Source organism: Chiloscyllium plagiosum, chromosome 1 (assembly GCF_004010195.1).
Source record: "Chiloscyllium plagiosum isolate BGI_BamShark_2017 chromosome 1, ASM401019v2, whole genome shotgun sequence".
In the NCBI taxonomy this organism is placed as follows: Eukaryota; Metazoa; Chordata; class Chondrichthyes; order Orectolobiformes; family Hemiscylliidae; genus Chiloscyllium; species Chiloscyllium plagiosum.
The window spans coordinates 137015080-137037869 of record NC_057710.1 but is presented as its reverse complement, the minus strand read 5'-3'; the positions used below and the strand labels follow the sequence as shown (position 1 = coordinate 137037869).

Genomic DNA, 22790 nt, shown 5'->3' with positions numbered 1-22790 from the left:
TTGGATGGGTATATGAATAGGAAGGGTTTGGAGGGATATGGGCCGGGTGCTGGCAGGTAGGACTAGATTGGGTTGGGGCACCTGGTCAGCATGGACGGGTTGGACAGAAGGGTCTGTTTCCATGCTGTACATCTCTATGATTCTATGATCTTATTCAACTTCCATAACTTTGTCCATCTCCACATCACGTCAACTCATAGGCCACTGAAACCCTCATCCAAGCCTGTGCTATCTCCAGGTTTGACTGTTCCAATGCTCTCCTGGTAACTTTTCCACCCTGAAATATTCATATATTTGAGCTAATCCAAAAATTGAGTATAGAAGTTGGGCCATCACATTACAGCTGGATGAGACTTTGGTAAGGCCACGTTTGGAGTACTGCCATGCCATAAGAAAGATGTTATTAAACCGGAAAGGATGCAAAAAAAATGTACAAGGATTTTGCTGAAACTGGAATGTTTAAGTTATAATAAGAGGCTGGTTAGGCTGGGACTGTTTCCCTGAAGTAGAGGGTTGACCTTGTAGAGGTGTATGCAATCATGAGGGACATAGATAAGGTGAATAACCAGGATCTTTTCGCCAAGGAAGGGGATTCCAAAACTGGAAGGCATAGGTTTAAGTAAGAGGGGAAATATTTAAAAGTTCCTGAAGGACAACCTTTTCATACAGAGAGTGGTGCATATGTGGAATGATATGCCAGAGGAAATGATAGAGGTGTCTACAATTACAATATTAAAAGACATTCACATAGGCACGTGGACAGGAAAGGATTAGAGCGATATGGGGACAAAATGAGGAAAATGGAACCTGTTCAGTTTAGGAAACCTGGTTGGATGAATTGGCTGAAGAAGATGTTGCTGTGCTGAATGACTTTATGATTCTTTAACTTGGTTTTCTATGAATTAACTCACATCAAGTCCAGTTAACCCATCATTCCTGTGAATACTAAACTATATTAGTCTCATTCTAACAATGTTTCAATTTTAAAATTTGTATGATTATTTCAAATCCTTCTTTGGTCCTGTCCCTACCCACCTCCATAAGCTTCTTATGTCCTATAGCACTCCAAAAGATCTCTGCCCTCCTAAAATTCACTTCACAATTGTTAGGCATAACTTCATTGCACAGGCCTGAAATTCTACAATTCTTAAACCTGCCCCAGTATTTCTCCTTTAAGAATTTCCTTGAAACCTTCTACTTTGACTAAACATTGAGTTGCATAGTATTATCTCTCGATATGTTAGTTGTTCCCATGAAACACCTTGAGATACTTTACAATGTTAAAGCTTAGTATCAGTGCAAAAGATGTGTCTTTCACATTAGAAAGACATAGGTTGCCATGACTATTTTTAAAATTCTAATTCTGAATACATTATTAAACTCTGCTGCTCTTGTATTTGGGAACACATTACTAGTGAGTGTAAAAGGGAATATTTGCTTCCCCCCACCCCCGGCTAATCTGTTTACCACTGGATTCTTTGGATGTTCATTATCTTCCCAGCATTTACTGAGAAAATAAACCACGTAGGAAGTGGGGCTGGAGAGATGTGGGAAAGTACGGTTCAGGTGAGTAGTCACTGTTTTGCATTCAGAAAACAGAGCGGATTTCCCGGAGGTCCTACAACATTTTCTGACAGGATCTGATGAACAGATTTTAGTTCTATTCCTGGTAGGGCCAACCATATTGAGAAGCCAAATGGCACAAGGCCAGAGCCAGGAAGTGCAGAAGAGGAAGGATGTGCTTGAAGAGGATGGAGAATGGGAAGGATAAAGGGTTGGAAAAGGAGGTCAGAGGCTGGAGGCATGCAAAGTGGGAAGATTGGAGGGTGGAATATGGAGCTAATCAGGTCTAGCTGTTAACAGGAAATAGGAAAAGCCAGGTAGGGAGAATGGAAAGGCTGGACGGTTGGTCAGAAGGGTGAGTAGGAGATTTAAATAGCCGAAGGGGGAGGGGTTCTTTAAAGGTACTAAATAAATACATATTATTTTTGGTATTAAGGCAGTTAGCCTCATTAAAATACACATCCGTGGAACCAGAAGAGGCTGGGTTTGGCCCAGGTCAGATTTTGGGTTAAGTTTTTTTTAACGTCTAACCCAATCCAAACACAGCAAATTTAAAAATTCCATCCAGTGATATGGGAAGTAAGTTGAATTTCATTTAGTGTGGGAGCTTAACATGCATGATTGTGGGCTGCATTAGTTTGGGGGAGAAAGAAGTAGAAACTAATGCACAAGATATTATCATGCCAGTTTAAAGACTTTCTGTCTGTATGAGATTCATTCATGAAGGCTGTGTGTGTGTTTCCAATCGTTAGAAAGTGGATATATATGTTAGAAAGATACGTACTAGAATGGATGTGAGTGCTTACAGGTTTGGTGTATGTGCACATGTGCATGTATGCATACAGCAGATACGTGTGCTGATTAGCATGTGTCTTATGTGTATTTATATGTACGTGTTTCCATACTGTTATATTAGAAAGTGCATGCTGGGTGGCTTAACATAAAGGCAAATGGCAGAAATGATAAAAGGACACAATGGGAAGAGGTACAAAGAATCCATGATTAACAAAAATCATAAACCCAGCTCTGACATAATATTTTTTTCTTCTAAGCTTTGGGCTTTTAAATACAACAGACAATCTTACTCTACACTCACAAAATGACCTGAAAAGCTTCAATTTTTCACACTTGTTTGTAGATTAAGCAGCATCAAAACTTTGACCTGCAATGTGGAGCAGTAGAGCTATGGTAACCCACAGCCCTCCGTACACTCCGTGTTTCATTGATGCATGTTTTGAGATATGTCGGAGGATAATTACTGCTAGGGTTGGAAAGAGGGCACCATTTTCCAAAACTACATAAGGGAAAGCTGAAGAATTGAGAGAAAATAAATTTCTCGACTAGAACTTCAAAAATGTGAGTGAGTTACTTTTTGTTGGAACAGGAAATTTAGATCCTAGTTTAAAGACATTGCACTATTACAATGTTAACTTTAAAAGTAAAATCTTTACAGAGACAGAATATTCTTATCATGTAACTCTGTATTGACAAGCTTACCTCGTGCCTGACCCCAACCAGATATTATGCAAGTTTTCTTGGGTCTGAATAGATACTCAGACCAGGGAACACAGACAGGTTGGACATCATGACTCAGTGGAATACATTCCTTGTCTAAAAAAACGTGCTTCACTTTTATCAAGGCAATATCATTTTGATACGTTTTAGCATTGTAGTCATGATGGATAATGATTTTTTCAACTGGTAAAATTTCTTCATTATCTGCAATATCTCTTTTATTGTGCTTTGCAATTCTAACCACATAGTCAGACATGTGGTAGAGCCTGGAATAAGGACAAAAGAAATTAATAAAAATAATTTCTGCAATGTATTTCCATTTTTTTTCAGATATTATAGCAGCAATGTAAATTATGAAAATGTAAATGATATTTGTGGCACAGCTTACATTTTATAGACAAACTGTATGGAAAATTACAGGCAGAGAACTCTGTTCACTTAGTGAGATTTATGTTGGTTTCCTGGGCCAGACAGACAGCCTCTAGTTTCTACCTGTTCTGCCCTTTTGCCATTCTTCAATGATACCAATGAAACATGCTGTGTACGTCAAGCACATAACATCCCGTGGTGGTGTCTGCCCCTGGGGAATTGGCATAGTCTGCTTAGTGCAGCTGGTGCAAAACAAACATATTTCACCCCATAGTCCATAAGCAGCAGGTTTGTTTCTCAGGTAACTAATAAATCAATTAACTGTATCGATGCTGGAAAACTACGGCATGCACAACTGTTTGGAGAAAATTGCAGACACCCAAACTAGAAGTAGAACAACTAATAATTTTTTTTTATGTGGAATGATAATATATGGGACTTGGAGTATTTGAAAAGACAAAGTGTGGATTTTAATGTTGACAATGGGGTCTTGCCTGCTAGTTGGAAAAACCAGACACCTCTGTTGGTGAAGACCTTCCAGAGTTTGGCCAACAGTGGGTCTTCCCAGGGATTTCATATCCTGACAACTCTCTACTGCTATTCAACACAAGTGGGAATAGTGGAAGGTATTGGTAATGTTACCAACAGAGGCCTGAGGCACAGCAGGACCCAGACCACAGTTGATTGCAGATGGAGTTTGCAGGAAGGCTACCACTGACTAGATCTTTGGGACATTGAGAAAAAAGCACAAGGCGGCACAAGTCAATGGGCACTATGCAGGGTGTCCAGTCCTGACATAAGCCCTCCGACACCACTCTCTACCCTGGAGCACGTAGTTTGCTGTTTTGGTTTCCTGAATTGCAGTTCTTCTGTTGGTCACTGGTTGGATACCTGCAGTGGTGGGATGAGGCCCTTAATAACACACTTAAGGACTTCAATTAACATCTAATGTGAGACTGTCCACCCTGGAATTAACCAAGCAAATGTGGGCTGGTGGTACCCCTCCCATACCTTGCAGCCTGATTAAATACCACATTGCAAACCTGCCACAGACAAGAGTGTCAATAAATTCCATCCAGAGTTTCTCTGGGTAAATTACTATTTCTGAATTCTTACTGCCTTATGTTAAAAAGCAAATCCTTTACATCAAAAGACTTGGAATAAGTACTGGTTCTCAGATATTTGGAATTAACTTTTCATTTTGAAGCCATTGTTGATTTATGCAGGAGGGAGGTGTTGTGGGTGAACTCACCACAAGTTACCTTTAATTTGGCTGCTTATTCAGAAATCTCACAGGCAATCAAGTACTAAAACAATGATTTCAACGTTATTGCATGTAGCAACCAAAATAAGACCCCTCAAGTAAGCAAGTTAAACCTCACAACCCAACTTGGCTATTACCTGATTAATATTGTCAGGATTCTGCTGAAAGTGTCTGTCTCTGAATGTCCAGGGTTCAATCCTTGAGCAGTGTTGTTTTTCGAAGTTCTGCTCTTGAATTGTTCTGTTGTTGGATTTTTATACAGTTTTCTCTCTTCCAAGTTTGTGATGTGACATTATTAATGATTCAATAGATTCTTTCATCCCTAACATTGAGTACTTTCCTGGAGACCTCTAGTCAGTAGCTTTCCTTTTTACCAGAAGTAGGCCCCCTGTTCCTTGTTACATTCGGGGTTAGCTATCTGTTAAAAACACAGCTCTTCCTTTACTTCAGAACCTTCATTCTGAACACAGATTTAATTGCCCATTTGTCATGATGCAGCAGGCTATCTTGCAGTTGTTATCTCCTGTTTCTCAGGAGATAACAACTGCATTCTTTCCAACAATGGTTAATTCACATATTGTTTTTAATTTAACAGTTTTCCCTTGCCCTTTTCATCTTGAGAAACAGTTTATTCTGGAAAGAGTTATTGCTGATTCTTTCAATCCATTAAAGTTGTAAAGTTTATATTATTACAGAAGGAGTCGAAGATTTGAGATTATGGAAAACAGAGCAGAGGAAAGCTTGCGTACTGGGTTTGCACTACAGAATTATATTATCCTAATAACTGGAACTCATATTCATTTCCCAAACAGAAAAATATAGATCACTCCTTGTGGAGATGGAATCCCACCTTCATGTTGGAAATACCCTCCATCATTAGCACTTTCACCATGCTAATGCAACAGACTTTGAACAGATCTGGCAACTCAATACTGGGCATCTTTGAGGTGCTGTGAGCCATCAACAGCAGCAGAATTGTACTCCCACACAATGTGTAACCTCATGGCCCAGTATATCCCACAGTCAACAATTATTATCAAGCCGGAGGTTCAACCCTGGTTCAATGGACAATGCAGGAGGGCACACCAGGTGCAGAACCAGGCATACCTGAAGATGAGGTGATAACCTGGTGAAGCCATCAAAAAAGGGCTACTTGCATGTCAAACAGCATAAGCAGCAAGTGATAGACAGAGTTAAGTGATACCACAACCAACGGACCAGATCTAAGCTTTCTGATCCTGCCACATCCAGTCGTGAATGGTGGTGGACAATTAAACAACTCACTGAGGAAGGAGGCTTCACAAATATCCCCATCCTCAATGATGGGGGAGCCCAGCACATCAGTGCAAAAGATAAAGCTGAATCATTTGCAACAATCTTCAGCCAGAAGTACCAAATGGACGATCCATCTTAGCTCCTCTAGTGTTCCCCAGCATTACCAATACCAGTCTTCAGCCAATTCAATTCACTCTACATGATATCAAGAAATTACTGGAAGCACTGGGTATGACATAGGCCATGGGCACTTGTAACATTCTGACAGTAGTACTGAAGATTTGTGCTCCAGAACTTGCTACTCCCCTTTGTCAAGCCATTTCTGTACAGTTTCTAACACTGGTATCTACCTGACAATGTGGAAAATTGCCCAGATATGTCCTATATATAAAAGGCAGGGCAAATCCAACCTGGCCAGTTACTGCCCCATGAGTCCACTGTCAATCATCAGTAAAGGGATGGAAGGTGTTATCAACAGTGCTAGATTAGATTAGATTCCCTACAGTATGGATACAGGCCCTTTGGCCCAACAAGTCCATACCGAGCCTCCAAATAGCAACCCACACAGGCTCATTCCCTTACTGTATATTTACCCTTGACTAATGTGCCTAATGGGCAATTTAGTATGGCCAATTCACCTCACCTGCATATCTTTGCACTGTGGGAGGAAACCAGAGCACCCAGAGGAAACCCACGCAGACACGGGGAGAATGTGCAAACTCCACATAGACAGTCACCGAGGCAGGAATCAAACCTGCGTCCCTGTGGTTGTGAGACAGTAGTACTAACGACTGAGCCACTGTGCCGCCCCAAGCTATCACACAAAATCAGCTCAGCAATAACCTGCTCAGTGATGCCTAGTTTGGGTTCTGCCAGGGCCACTCAGCTGCTGACCTCATTACAGTTTTGGTTCAAATATGGACAAAAGAGCTCAATTCCAGAGGTGAGTTGAGGGTGACAACTCTTGATATCAAGGCCACATTCAACTAACTGTGGCATTGAGGAGCCCTAGCAAAACTGGAATCAATGGGTATCAATGGGAAACTCTCCACTGGATGGAGTCATACCTTGTACACAGGAAGATGGTTGTGGTTGTTACAGTTCCGCCATCTCAGCTCCAGGACATCTCTGCAGGATTTCTTTGGGGGTACTGTCCTAGGCCTAACCGTCTTCAGCTGCTTCATCAACAACCTTCCCTCCATCATAAAGTCAGAAGTGGGGATGTTTGCTGATGATTGCACAATATCCTGTGCCATTTGTGATTCCATTATTACTGAAGCTATCTATGTTAAAATGCGGACAATATCCAGGCTTGTGTTGATAAGGAGCAACAGGTCAGGCAGCATCCAAGGAGCAGGAGAATCAACGTTTCGGGCATGAGCCCTTCTTCAGGAATTCTAGGAGAAAGTGAGGACTGCAGACGCTGGAGATCAGAGCTAAAAATGTATTGCTGGAAAAGCGCAGCAGGTCAGGCAGCATCCAAGGAGCAGGAGAATCAACGTGCCCGAAACGTCGATTCTCCTGCTCCTTGGATCTGCCTGACCTGCTACGCTTTTCCAGCAACACATTTTCAGCTCTGATCTCCATCATCTGCAGTCCTCACTTTCTCCTTGATAAAGAGCAAGTAAATTATTGAGCCACACAATAATCAGTAAGAGACACTCAAACCAACACTCCTTGTCGTTCAATGGCATTACCATGTCTGAATCCCCCATTATCAACATCCTTGGTTACTGTTGACCAGAAACTCAACTGGACTCACCACATAAACACAATGGTGACAACAACAGGCCAGAGGCTTAGGAATACTGTGACAAGTAACTCATCTCCCAACTCCCCAAAGCTTAACCACCATCTGAAAGACACAAGTGAGGAGTGTGATGGAATACCACCCACTTACCTGATAGGTGCATCTCCAATAACACTCAAGAAGCCTGACACCATCCAGGACAAAGCAGCCTGCTTGATTGGAACCGTATCCACAAATATCCACTCCCTCTATCATTGACATGTAGAAGTCACAGTGTGTATTGTCTACAATACGCACTGCAGAAATTCACCAAAGATCCTTGGACCTTCCAAACCCATGACCATTTCCATCTAGAAGGACAAGGGCACCACATACATGGGAACACCACCACCTGTAAGATCTCCTCCAAGCCACTCACCATCCTGACTTCGAAATATACTGCCATTCCTTCACTGTCATTGGTTCAAAGTCCTGGAATGCCCTTCCTAAGGGCATTGTGAGTCAACCTACAGCACATAAACTACAGCAGTTCAAGAAGACAGCTCACCACAAGAACAACTAGGAACGAGCAGTAAATGCTGGCCAGTCAGTGATGCTGACGTCCCATGGATGAAAAAAAAATGCTATTTTGGCCAATTATGTGGAACTAGGTACCATGCCCAAAAATGCTTGAAATGTATTTGATTGAATGTTGGTCACATGTTATGTGTGTCCTTGGTCGATATGTAAAATTTTGGGTCTGTTGCATATGTACCTATTTTAGGAACATTTCTTGGACCGTCCTTAAACAGTTTGAGAATAAAGGAAAGTAAGATTAGCTCATTGCACCCAGGTGTTCTGCAGAATGGGCAGAACCCTCCCAATGCGCACTGAGCGCGCACACACTGATTTTTTTAAATTGAAGTTGAGAAGAATGAGGGAACATTCACTACAGGTTTTTAAAATTGTGAAAAGTTTTAACACTGTAAATAGGAAAAACTATGATGCCTGGTTGGGGAATCAGAGAATAGTTGATAAAATTTCAGAATTATCACCAAGGGAATGAAGCAAAACATTTTACACAGTATTTTGTTTTTTTAACAAAGGGTTATTCAATCAATCACAGGGCAATCAAAGACAGGAATCATTGTACAGTTTAAGGGAAAATTGGATAAAAAATTGAAACAAAGTGAGACATAAGATTATTGGATGAATGTGGGCAATGAAATAATTTTCTGATTGCTCCAGGAAGGACAGAGCATAAGTGATGGTTTCCTTCTGATTAGAAATGGCGTGGAGAGTCTGCTGTCATTAAAGACAGATGGACAACTGAATACAGCTATTAAGAAGGCTGAAAAAAGTTCAGTTTTATAATTAGAGGTAACCAGTACTAAGCAAAGATCTAATATTGAATTTGGATGGCATGTTACACAAAGGAGATGTCACCCAATGAGAAGAAATGAGTCTAACGTACTTTGAAAAAATGCTGAGAGTGTAAATCTTAGATCCTACTGAAGACCTTAGATTATCTCATCTTGTATTTTATGAAGAGATAGCGATTCTCAGCAAATACCTTAAACAATGTGCAGCTGTCAAAATCCAGCAACCACCAATGAAGACTCCACCACAGTTCAACCTTGTGTTGTCATAAACTGCTATTTGCCAAGGAAATTGTCCCTTTAGAAAGAAAAGAAAGCATAATTGCCTCCCAATAATAACAGTACATTTCGAGAAAGAACAATATAAAATATACCCATTATTCAAACTCACCTGTTTCAAAGAAAAGACAATATCTACAAAATGGATCATTTTCAAACAAAATTAGACATTTTAGACATGAATCTCCATGCAAATTTCCCTGTCTTTCAATTATTACAGTATTAATTTCTCTTTGAACTTTATAAATCATACACTTGAGTGACAGTGGAAAATCTTATATAAATCCTTTTGAGTTGGTAGTGAAGGCACAGAAAGTGATCATGTCATTTTTCTGTAAGACTATTGCCTCTGAGTGGCTAAATGTATCTTTCTTTCACTTTGGTCTATTTTTTCAAAAGAAGGAAATTAAGGTCAATGGCTATTTGTACTCTACTAAAATGACTATAAGAATGATGTTGTCTTCATTGCATAGCAGCTTGTTTATAGCTGGAACCTGTTGGGCGCTGCATTTTTACAACTTGCTCCCGAGGGCAGTGCATTGTCCCTCCCATGTCCCAGTAGTATGGTTGCTCTGAGGAAGAAGACAGGTGTCTGGCATACGCTGCTATGCTTAGAAATGGCAGTATCAGGCCGGTAACTGGCCTCCAGAGGGCAAAATTCCACTAGACTCTGCATTCACGTCCTTACTGGCCTAAAGAAAGCAATCAGATCCTGATATCTCTGAACTACAGCAGGATGTATGAGTCTGGAGGTCCTTGTCCTGACCTACAGCTTGTGTTTCCATGGAGGTGGGGGTATTGATTGGTCACTATCTGGGTTGATGATCTGAGGTGTGTAATGAAATCAAAGCTTTCCTGATGTTATAGTAGGGAACTTCAGAATTACGTCTGTCAGAAGAGGTTTGGTGTCTGAGCTCAGAAACTGTACATAATTGTGACCTTTTTCAAACTATCTCTTTTAAGTGAGCATAGATATATTCTGGGTCTCCCTTCTTGAAGAGTATAGACAGCCTTCTTCTCATCCTCCACCATGAGTGGATATAGTTATGCAGTAGTCATTGTCACTAGGCTAGTAATCCAGAAAGCTGGTGCTCAAATTCTGCTTCTGAAGTTCAAATTCCATATAGTTTTTAATAAAATGGAAAATCAAAACACTGGTATCAGTAAAAATGATCCGGAGTTTGCCAATTGTCAGAACATCATTTGTTGACCAAAATCAGTTAGGGAAGGATATCTGCTAAATCCGGCCTGTATGTGACTCCAGTCCTGCCTTTTTATTGCTCCTTGAGGTATCCAGAAGATTATATTAAACTAGTGTAGGCCAACAATGTGTGGACTATGTAAATTCCTTGTTGGCAAGGCCCACTCACTTCCCAAGAATCAATTTTGAAAAAGTTCAGAAAGGGGATTATCATGACCTATTCAGATTTCTTTGTCTTCCTCGTGCTCAGTGAAACATCACCTGCCTAACACTATCCAGTCCTTCCTTATATGGAAGAGTATCCAAAATGGGTCTTTGAAGTAAGAAAACTTGAAGCTAGGATTGTGTTTGAGGAGGCTTTTGTGGAACAGGTCAGTGAGAACTCCTGGGTGATTGAGTCCAACTTACTGCCTTTGTCTCTTTTTACTTAATTTTCCTTTTGACCTTCTTCATTAGCATAATTCAAAGCAGGCTGTTGAGTTTTGTTTTCCAGCCACTGCCCTCGCACAGATGGATTTGCAGGGATGGAAAGTGTGAGCTGTGAATTGGTGGAGAAGAATGGAGATTTGAGGCTGTATTGAGCCTCATTAGTATGCTTGGGTTACAGCAATAATATTCAGTAACTAGCCAGGTAACTGGCAATGTGCCACTGAAGTTGTCATCTCCAACAACAAGGCCTGAGCTCTTCCTCATCAGTTCAATGACTTTCCTCATAGGAAATAAAAGACTTCTCAGGATCCCCTGGACATTATGCATTATTTTGTCCTGCAACAAAATTGAGTAAACTGTGGTCAATCAATCAGGTGAACAGCAGTTGAAAACTGGGGAGAATGAATCAATAAATTCTTAGTCCCAGCTTTTAAAAATAAAGCAAGAATGTTTTAAGTCTTGCATGTAAGTAGTTGTTAGGAGAGAAGGTTGCCCATGATGCATGGTGCTGAGTTTGAGGCACACAACCCCATTGTGATAGGCTGGTTCTTCAACTGTTGCTTTTGGTAGGTGAAAGCATTACTGTATCCAATGTGGACAATAAGTAAAGGGAGATAATTTACTTTGTTGGCTTGCCTACTCTGGGCAGTCATTTCTTTCAGAATTCTAGTGGGGTGTATATGTTGACAATCAATGGCACTTTCTGGAGGTGATACAATTGACATTCCTGACATGTTTTCTGCCACAAATGTATAGCACTCTGAGAATCTTGACTTGCAGTTTGAATTGTGTCATCTCCTCCTTCATATGCGTGCCTGGCCTTTTGAAAAATTATTGCTGAGAAATGTAGTCAAGGTAGCCAGCAGTCAAGTGAGTGAGCCAAGCAATGTTCCTCACCAATGAGGTTTACCTCCCATGTGGTCATATCTATCCTTATAAAGGTTTCTAATTTCCATAAGAGTTCAATACATGCACTCATTTTACAAATAATTAATGTCGGTCATTTGTCCAATAACTACTATAGAGAGACGACCCAGGTATCCTTAAGGATTCTTCCACAGGGTTTTGGTGAGGTGAACATAATTTTTTTTTACACTAGGGTGAAAGCAGCACAGCACCACTCTGTGGAATAAGCTATTTCATTCACCAGACATAAGCCCTGTCAAAATACTGTACCACATTTGTGAACTTATGAAAAGTACAAGAGCTGATCACAGGAAAAACCAAAAGAACTGCGGGTGCTGGAAACTAGAAACAAAAACATAAATTGCTGGAAAATCTCAGCAGATTTGGCAGCGTCTGTGGAGAGAATGCAGAGTTAATGTTTCGGGTCCAGTGACCCTTCTTCAGAGTATAGTTTCTGTTCAAAGGCACTGCTAGAGATATGCATTAGCACTGAGCTTGTTCAAAATGCAAAATCAGCACCTTAGCATTAACTATGGTGGGTAGCCTATCTTTGCACAGAACTCTGCCATATTGGATCAGGCTACCCTGTAGGCATTCAGGAAGCATGCTGCAAGTCAAAATGTTCATTGCCTAGAAGCAGCACTGACCCAGAGTGTCCCTCATTGCCTCAGTTCTCAGGAGAATATATCATGGAAGAGTGCTTCACCTTAACCATTTTTCCCATTGCTAATCTTGTAATTCTTACCAGCACCATTGTCCTCCTTCAATAATAATGCCAAATCCAAAATAGAAACAAGATCATCCAACAGCACATTGGTATTAAATTAGTTAAATAAAAGAATGAATAGCTCTTGTTAATGCTTGTTATCTTAGAAATCCTGCTAAGTATTTTCTCAATGATTATACTAAGAGAGGAGGGCTCTTCTGGTGCAGTGGTAGTACCCTTACCTCTGGGTCAGGTGCCCACAGTTCAAGTTCGACTAGCCCTAAAATATGAAATGATATCTGTGGGAGATTAGAAATGTTGTTTTTGCAGATGGGTGAGGGGGTATAGTGGGGGGAAGGGAAGGGGAACATTATACAAACGGTAGCGGAATTCTTGTAGCATGTAGCATACTTAAGGCTAAGACTTTAATGAATACAGAGGGTCTTTTAAAGAAAATAGTTTTAAGCTAGGAAATAACTTTAAAGTGTTATAGTTGACCACAAAAAAAGCAGCAGGGGCATTTCACAATAAAGCTTATAGTATGATAAGAGAAACTGGATACAAGAACAAGCTGTAACAAACAAGGAACAAAGAATGCAGACAAGGACAGCAGGATGGCCAGATAAGAAAATAACTAACATATCGGCTTATGATAGGATGGGAAAAGGGAGGCGTGATTCCGCAACTTGTAAATTGAATAAGAAAGCTAACATGCTCTGTTTTGGTGTGCATTTCTGCCTGATTGCAGAAGCGTCTGGTCCTTGCAAGGCTGTAATAAATTGTTCTTGTTTCCAAGGCTTTGTTTCAGGCTGATTGATTTGTGAGTGAGTTCTGTTTCTCACAATATCCAAATAGTAATATCAAAAATGTACCATAAAGAATGAAGATATTTCCAATGGCTGTGGAGGTAAACTCAAGCAGCTAAGTGTTGGGGAACTAGTTGCAGGCTGTGAAACTTCCTGCTTGCTGTGGCAGCCTGACTCAAACGACTGTCCAAAACTAACGAGGTAAGTGTGGTCCATCTGTATGGGTGTTTGGTGTACCATCCTCCTGATAGAGGACAGCAAGTTGTTCTACCCTGAGTTAAGATCACCTTACAGTTTTGCACAAGTATAGAGAACATTCTAAAATGCTGCTGTCAACATTGGGTCCGACAGACAAATGTCCACTGGATTGTAGTTCTGTGGTAATTATTATGAAGGTGTAGAGGTATACTGTAGAAAGTTGAAGGACTTAGCAAGCACACAGAGTGCTGGATAATTTACAATGTAACATTTGATCCAGCAGCTAGCAGTAGCTGGATTGCCACGAGACAAAAAGAAAATTCAAATTCGGCAAATGAAATTAAATCATGCCCCAAGATACTAAACTCCAATCAAGTTTGAATTTGGTATTTTGACAATATTAAGACGTGAAATGATCTGATGCTTTGGGATATAAAAATTAAACAAATTGAACAGTTGGAGGAGAGCTGCAAAGCCACCAACATATGTGTCTCTATGACTCTATATAAGGCTACCTGTAGAATAGCTTTCTTAATGTGTGCTGGAGAATTTACAATGTAACATTTGACCCAGCAGCTAACAGTACCTGGGTTGCTATGGGACAGAACAAAACACATTCAAATTCAGCCAATCAGTTTATATCATTCCCAAACTCCAATTCCAATCAAGTTTGAATTTGGTATTTTGACAATATTAGGACCAATGAAATGATCCAATGCTTTGGGGTTCAATTAAACAAATTGAATGGTTGGAGAACTGCCACGCCACCAATATATCCAGACTGACTGAGAATAGCTCCCTTAAAGATACCTTTATCTAGCAACGACCTGTGAAACAGAAACCCAAAGAAGAAGAAGAAGACAGAGGAACATACAAAGAAGATTTGATAGCTGGCTGGTTTTGAAATTTGAATTTTTTGATAAATCTTAATTGGGAGTTTTATTGGCCCAGTATGGTAGAGGGGGAAGTAAAAGATAGGTTAGAGAAAGGAATTGTAAATAGGTGTTAATTAATTGTTCTTTGTTAGACGTAAAGAATAAAGTTCTTACTTTTTTTTGTACTTTAAATCGTGACTTTGGGGATTGTTTTTGGCCTCAAATTTTAACAGGTTACTGCACGGGGTGAATCTTTTCTGTGTTGCTGGTTTAAATTAGTGGGTCGGGGAGGGGGGGTGGTTACTCCATGTCATAAAATAATAATAATTACAAATATGGAAATTATCTGCACTTCTCCATGATAATGATCAATGCTATCATATTTTTTTAACTACCCACTTGGTCAATGTTGTTCAGAATGGGTTCTATATGTTTTTAATACATCGTGGAACGAGACATCGCGATGTATTAAGACGTTCACAGAATCACAGAGAAATGATGGTGCAGAAGGATTCCATTGTGCCCATTGTTCCTGTACCAACTCTATTATCTAGAGCCAATCTCGTGTCTTTTCCCTATTTCCCTGTCCAACATTACTATCCAAAAAAACTACAATGTCCTCTTCAGTACCTCAATTGAATTTGCTCCACCATACTTCCAAGTGGTGTATTCCATACCCAAACAACTCACTGTGTGAAGAAGATTTTTCTTATATAGAGTCATAGAGACACGCAGGATGGAAACAGACCCTTTGATAAACTCGTCCATGTTGACCAGATATCCTAAACTGATCTGGTCCCATTTGCCAGCATTTGGCATATATGCCACTAAACCCTTCCTATTCAGGGAATCCCTACATTGTGGAAGCAGGCCTTTTGGCCCATCAAGTCCATACTGACCCTCTGAAGGACATCCCAACCAGACCCACCCCACTACCTCAGTGTTTAGCACTGCTGCCTCACAGCGCCAGGGATCTGGGTTCAATTACAACCTTGGATGACTGCGTGGAATTGTACCTTCTCCCCTTGTCTGCGTGGGTTTTCTCCGGGTGCTCTGGTTTCCTCCCACAATCCAAAGATATGCAGGTTAGGTGAATTGGCCATGCTAAATTGCCCATAGTGTTCAGGGATGTGTAGGTTAGGGGGATAATGTAGAGTAATAGGGGAATGGGTCTGGGTGGGATACTCTTTAGAGGGTCAGTATGGATCTGCTGGGCCAAAGAGCTTGTTTCCATACTGTAGGGGTTCTATGATTCACTACCCTATCCCTGTAGCCCTGCATTTCCCATGGCTAACCCCCTAGCCTAGACACTTTAGCACAGCCAATCCAACTAGCCAACATATCTTTGGACACATCATCCTTGCTTTATTTGAACATTGCTTTAAATCCATGCCCTTCCAATTTTGTTTCTTTTACACACCCACTCACTTTTCGCAAACCTGCACACATGTTCTCCATCCAATATACCTATCATATGCTCATTTTTCTTGATTTATATTCAGGGCCTGGTTCTAGGATATCACTGGGGTCTCTGCAAATGAGTATGCCCCTCAGCAAGCTGACGTTTGTGGTACTGTCTCTTTCAGCCCAAATACCAATAACACTCGTGTCTGGTAATTCACAACATGAAGCCTCCTTTCTAACAACAGTGTTGATTTGAAAATATTAAACTAGTTTTGTATTCCAGAGATTGTTTTTTTAGTTGAATTCAAATTTCACCAGCTGCCATACTGGGATTTGAACTCATGTCCCCTTGAGCAAACAAATGGACATTAAGGGTTGCAGCAGTTGTGAGTGTGAGAATGTGAGGTGAAGAAGATGGATTAATTGTGGTGCAATGATTACAGAGAGTGAAGGGAAGCACAGAGGTGACAACTATGAGACTCCAGTTAAGGATGTGAGTAGAGTGTAAGAGGATAGTGCTAGCTCTTGTTAGCTCTGGTGGGATCATTGAAGTTTCAAGTTTGTAGTCTTAGCCTGTGAACTCGGCTCTTCAGTATCCTTGAGGAGAAAGTGAGGACTGCAGATGCTGGAGATCAGAAGCCTGATATCTCTCCCAATATTCCTGAAGAAGGGCTCATGCCCGAAACGTCGATTCTCCTGCTCCTTGGATGCTGCCTGACCTGCTGCGCTTTTCCAGCAACATATTTTCAGCTCTTCAGTATCCTTGTCCTACTGGATGGAGAAAGTGAGGACTGCAGATGCTGGAGATCAGAGTTGAAGAGTCTGGTGCTGGAAAAGCACAGCAGGAATTCCTAATGAAGACCTTGTGCTTGAAACATCGACTCTCCTGCTCCTTGGATGCTGCCTGCCTGCTTTTCCAGCCCCACACTCTTGTCCTACTAGTTGCAGAGGAGATGCCTGGAGGACAATGCTAAGAAACATTGGGAGAGATATCAGGCTGCTGACCCATTCTCAAGTTTTTTACAGTATTGTACAGAGTTAAAATCTACTCATGTTCTTAAAAAGCAAAAAGTCAGTTAAACTTCATTAAATAAGAAATATAAACTTACTTGTAAAGCTTCTTCACCTCCTACAAGCCTTTTAGTTCTCTTCGAGGTGTGTGTGTCTCTAGTAACATTTGAAATCCCACAGGATATTTTAGTAAGTGATGACTTGAGCAGTATTCTTTCTAAAGGTAATGTGAAATGCACATTGTGTTTATCAACCTTGTAATGCACCAGGTTCAAGCCAGTTTACATAGATCATTGTTTTTCAACACTGGCAGAAATAAATTGGAGAGAAGTCCCCTAATCAATGGAGATAACTTTGACATTGACCAGCATTTAATGGTAGTACCAAATTAACAGCATATCTTATATCTTCCCTGTTCCTTATTTAATCCCTGTTGTAAGCTGATCAGTCCATGGGAAAAATCTGATGATTGAAAATGAACTGTAGCCCACAAGATTTCATGTATACTGCTACTGGAGAATGGAAATCAGTTCCTTTGCTTTTCAAGATACACATTTTTACTATACATAGTGGAAGGTTCATGCAGGCAAGAATTGCTAACAGTATCTAGCTCATCTAGGCCAATGGATTGTAAGCTCCCAGCGGCTGTCTATCTGCCTTGTCCCAAGTGGCCCTCTGCTGCAAGAGAACAAAACCATTAAAGATTAAACTAGAAACAACCTCAGGGCATATGAACTGGTGAGATTGACGTGGCATGAGATTGTACATTAACTTGAATTATGGACCAAACCTTTCTTGTCTCTATTAATCAACAAAGCCCAAAGATCACTGCAAGCAGGGTTTATGTTTCACTCTCAAGAACTGCAGCAGTACTGAAATGATTTTACATTTCATTTACAGTTATGTTTTGTTTATTCAGATAATAGGAAAATTACCTCGATTGGTTTCTAAGATGGTAATTGGACATACTAGAGTAAACCTATTGTTTCTCATTCAGTTATTCTTTTGCAATTTTGCCCCCTCTCTGCTAATAATTAAGGCTTGTGCTATGGTGGAAAAGGTGCAAGTCATTCTCTGATACCACCTAAAAGTCACCATCTTTATCTGAGGTCTAGTAAGTAAATGCCATCACCTATCCATTGTGGGAAGCTCAATCTATTTCTCATTTAATATCAAGCTAAGTCCAAGAACTTTGTGCAGCAGAATTTTCCCTCCTTGGTGAGGTCGTGAGCAGTGGTGAAGAAGATGAAGCAATGCATTGAGATGTAAAAAATCAGATTCTCATGTTGAGAGAAGTGTTTGCATCAAACCGTAAATGGCAATATCAGAACCTAGCCATCAAGCAACAATTACTTTATTCCCATGCCTTGACCTCACATTAAAACCCCAACTTTTACCTTATAGCCACTTCTAATTCTCTGTTCCTTCATTGAGAAACTCGAGTGCATAAATTCCCCACATATTAATCAGAGCAATTATCTGGCACATGCAGCTTATCTTGGCCTTTGACCAAGTGCTTCTTCACACCCCCATCCCTATCTGCTCCACAGCTACCTCCTTTGTTCACACCAGTTGGCATTGGCAAACCACCAAACACCCTATATCACCATGCCTTCTTTCAGTCCAACTGGGAGTTTAATCTTAGACACTTTGGAGTTTAGACCATAAAGCTATAATACATAGGAGTGGAAGTAAGGCCATTTGGCCCATTGCGTCCACTCCGTCATTTAATCATGGCTGATGGGCATTTCAACTCCACTTACCCGCACTCTCCTTGTTTAGGGTCACATATGACTTGTATGTTTCTACCAGTTTTGGTTTGCAAACGGGGACACCAGATGCATCTTATGGCATTTAGCTTGCTCTCTTAGCATTCACACACACCACCACTCATTTAGATTCTTCTCAGCCCCCATCTACTTCACATTGCTTTCCTATTGAACTACCCGACTTCAGCACTGGCTTGCAGCCTTTTTATGGCCCATATTGCTTTCTCAGTGCACAGGGTCTTTAATGCGCACTTACTAACTGACAGCTTGCTTGCATTGCTATTTCAGTGCAGAAGCAGAGGCAGGCAGCTTCTGCCCATGGGAATCACTGAAGAGTCAACGGGGTGCACAAGTTACTGTATGCCACAGCTCTAGCTCAATGACAGATCAACAGCATTGGCCAGCAGAATACGCAGCTAAAGCAATTAATTGTGGGAAGATTGTGTGCTGGGTAAATGTCACTGGACTAGAGACCTAGTTTAATGCAATGCAGACACAGGTTCAAATCCCACCACACCAGCTTGTGGAATTTGAATCCAGTTAATATGTCCTGATTATTAGGCTGGTTTCAGTGATGGTGAGCAAGAAACTCCATCTGTTTCACTGATGCCCTTTAGGAAAGAAAGATGCCATTCTTACCTACACGTGACCTCAGGCCTACAGCAACTTGGTTGATTCTTTAAAAATCTGTTCTTTGAGATGCTGTAGAAAATCACTCAGTTCAAGGGCATGTAGGAATGAGCAACAAATGCTGGCCTTGCTAGCTGTATTTTACAGGCTGTATTTCAAGCCTTGTAAACCACATGTGAGAGCCAAATGGAGAGGGGGGGTAGGGGAAGCAGCAGTCTTTAGTGTAGTGAAGGGGTTTACAGTCAGTCAAAGAGCTCATCTGATTATACAACAGGAGTTTGGCCAGACACCAGGGATTTCTGTCCTTGCAGATTAGTCCTGCAAATCAATTCAAACAGTCCGGGGGGTACAGGCAGTTCAGTTGATGTGTAGTTAAGACATCAGTCCTGGGAGTAAATCTTAGTCACTCCTGACAAGTCAGTCTCTGGTTGGGGTGGGGAGGGGGGGGTGGTCATGGCAAGTCTCGGATTTGCTCAATAACGTTCAGCGGGCCTATTGGGAGCAGTCTGGGGAGTTCAAGGGAAAGTGGGCAACTTGAGTCTAGGGATGAACTTCATTGTATATTGGGTTGCTGCAGATATGGTGATAGTGACGGGGTAATTATAGATAGCAGGGTGGACCTCAGTGAATAGGAAGGGACTGGGACGGTGTTCAGACAGATCACAGTTCTCTGGCCTCAATATCGGAAGAGCATAGAGCCAACAGGAGCATGGGAATTTCCAAAGCCACGGCTTCTGGGTGTTAAGTGGGAACATTAGTTCTAATGTAAAGGGCTCAATGAAAATAGAGGGAGTTTAAAATTTATCAGGGACATGGGGACAGCAAGAGCAAAGAGAATGTGAGTGACGGCCTCAAGCTTCATGACCATTATATTGTGTGCACTAATTGCATCTTTAGCATGTCAGATAAGCAACTGTAACAAGAATGAGGCCAGAATGTCCCATTCCCCAGTGACATTCCATAGCAAGCACTGTACTTTCAGAGAGAAGAATGCTGGTTCACATTATTTACAATCATATCATCGTCTGAACTGCACACACTGTGCAACTGTTGGGCAGGGGGGGTGAATACTGGTCACAAGTAATGTTGACTATATCACTGGTCCTTGCAATATGAAAAGCAATGTCTGTGTGGAGCAAAAGTGACCCCAAAAGAGGCACAACACAATCATCTAATACAAGACCTCATAAGGTGCACAGGGGCATAGAAGTGATTCCCCTTTAACCTGAACCTTAAGTGTAATGCAAGATGTCTTACAAGGATGATGGGTACTAGGAGGAGAAGGGTTTATTATGCATGCAGCACTTAACACTGTATTTATCTATTTGCCACATGACTGACAGAGCACTTGTCGAAATAAGGTCCAATGTCAAAATAAGTCATTTTATGTCACTTTGTGTTGGAGTGCTCCATGTCCCACTGTAGAGAGGACTATGTTCAGTTATCATTTGTGAGTGATGTGAATGCTGATTGCCCACATTAATAAGAAGCCTATTCTGTTTCCTCTGTTGCCCACCCAGAGGGGCAGTGTCAGTGCGACTGAAGAGCCCAGACACAGCAGCAGGTTTGCTGTGATGCAACAAAGGCTCTCAGAAATGGAGGAGGAACAGATGGTCCAGCAAACGCAGGAGCAGCAGCTCCCCCCAGCCGCTGGGCGACAGAATCAATGTGAGCATCGTGATGTTCACTCACAGCTGAAGGATTCTTCACAAGGTACAGGAGGGTCAGAATCTTTCATCCGCAATGTGGTTTTCTCCAGGTGAGTGGGGTGCATTGACACTGAGGATGTCCTGGGACACTGTCATTGATCTGTGTCAACTGCTGGGATAGAACCTGCGATCTGAAGGAGCAAATAGCCATCCTATCCCAGTGACAGCCAACCTGTTTCAAACTTTTTTACAACTGGGTCCCTCCAGGCAGTCAATGGAGATCTGTCTGGAGGCATCATAGGAGTGTGGTGGATACTTCATTATTGTAGTGATTGTACAAGAAAATTCACTAGACACTCACAGAGAAAACTTTTTTCATGAAACTCAACAAATTGACACATTACCAAAATTTAGTAAGGTTCAGACCAATCTGTTTGGATGAGAAGAAAATTATCAAAGTCCTGGATGTCTCAGTCTCAAGGTGTTTGACAAAGTGAGAGATCATAAATGACAAACAAAGCTGCAAATACTTCAGAAGAAAACTAAAATAACATTCTCTCCAAAAAAAAAGTCTTAACTTACCTTTATTATAATCTTTGCGTTTATTTGTTCCTTTATAAAAACAAAGACACATTGAAAGATATTAATCATAATGACAACCATTTCCAGTAATATCATTAACACTATCATCCAGGGATCCACAGCTGCACACAAATAAATACACATTGACTACAATGCTAATTTATAAACAGATGGAAATATTCAAATGCAATTTTCAAGTATGTACATGACCAATTGATTAATTCATATGTTGAGATCCCTATAAAAGAGATTATATTAATGAAAGAATCCAAATATACCATGGTATGAAATATTATTGATTTTCAAAAGAAGTAAAATTAACTTGAATGAGTGAAAGTGTTGAGATGCTTATTAAAATATTTGTGATACTTCATGTTTTGAGAGAATATTGATGATTCAGAGAGATCCATTGATTGGAACATCTGTGCATCTTAGAATACATATTGAAATATATTGCTTTAAATCCTTCAGCCGAACAATGCAATAATAATTCGGTGCTCACTAGGTCTGGCTTCTCGTACGTCATTGATTTCCATTGTCCCATCTCCTTAACCCTCTCAGCTTCTCTATCTTTGACATCACTTTTAGTATGTTCCTTAAAATCTATTTCCTTTAATCAGGTTTTGGTGTCAAATGTGTCAAATATCATTCCCTGAAAGTGCCCAACTGATTATTTTCCAAAGTTCGATAGAGTCAGGATAAGTTCCTGCAGATTGGAGGGTGGCTAATGTTGTACCACTTTTTAAGAAAGGAGCGAGAGAGAAAGCAGGAAATTATAGATGAGTTAGTCTGACCTCAGTGGTGGGAAAGATGCTGGAGTCAATTATAAAGGATGCAGTAATAGGATAGGTCAGAGTCAGCATGGATTTATGAAGGGGAAATCATGCTTGATTAATCTTCTAGACTTTTTTGAGGATGTAACTCTGAAGATGGACAAGGGAGATCCAGTGGATGTAGTGTACTTGGACTTTCAGAAAGCCTTTGATAAAGTCCCACATAGGAGGTTAGTGAGCAAAATTAGGGTGCATGGTATTGGGGGCAAAGTACTGACTTGGATTGAAAATTGGTTGGCTAATGGCAGGCGGTGACCAGTGGGGTACCGCAGGGATCAGTGCTGGGACCGCAGCTTTTTACAATATATATTAATGATATAGAAGATGGTCTTAATAGTAACACTAGCAAATTTGCTGATGATACAAAGTTGGGTGGCAGGGTGAAATGTGAGGAGGATGGTAGGAGATTACAGGGTTA

The 22790-nt window shown here is 40.9% G+C and overlaps 1 protein-coding gene across 1 annotated transcript in view; it reads right to left on the bottom strand.

Moving 5' to 3' along the window:
- LOC122555066 (complement factor I-like) overlaps positions 1 to 22790 on the bottom strand; it is a 56088-nt gene that overhangs the window by 10258 nt on the left and 23040 nt on the right. Inside the window, exons 9-12 of the mRNA XM_043700730.1 lie at positions 21540 to 21569; positions 17008 to 17126; positions 9289 to 9392; positions 3061 to 3344 (exon numbers count right to left, since the gene is read on the bottom strand). Of these exons, the coding sequence (XP_043556665.1) occupies positions 3061 to 3344; positions 9289 to 9392; positions 17008 to 17126; positions 21540 to 21569 (537 nt within the window). The remainder of the gene's footprint in view (positions 1 to 3060; positions 3345 to 9288; positions 9393 to 17007; positions 17127 to 21539; positions 21570 to 22790) is intronic.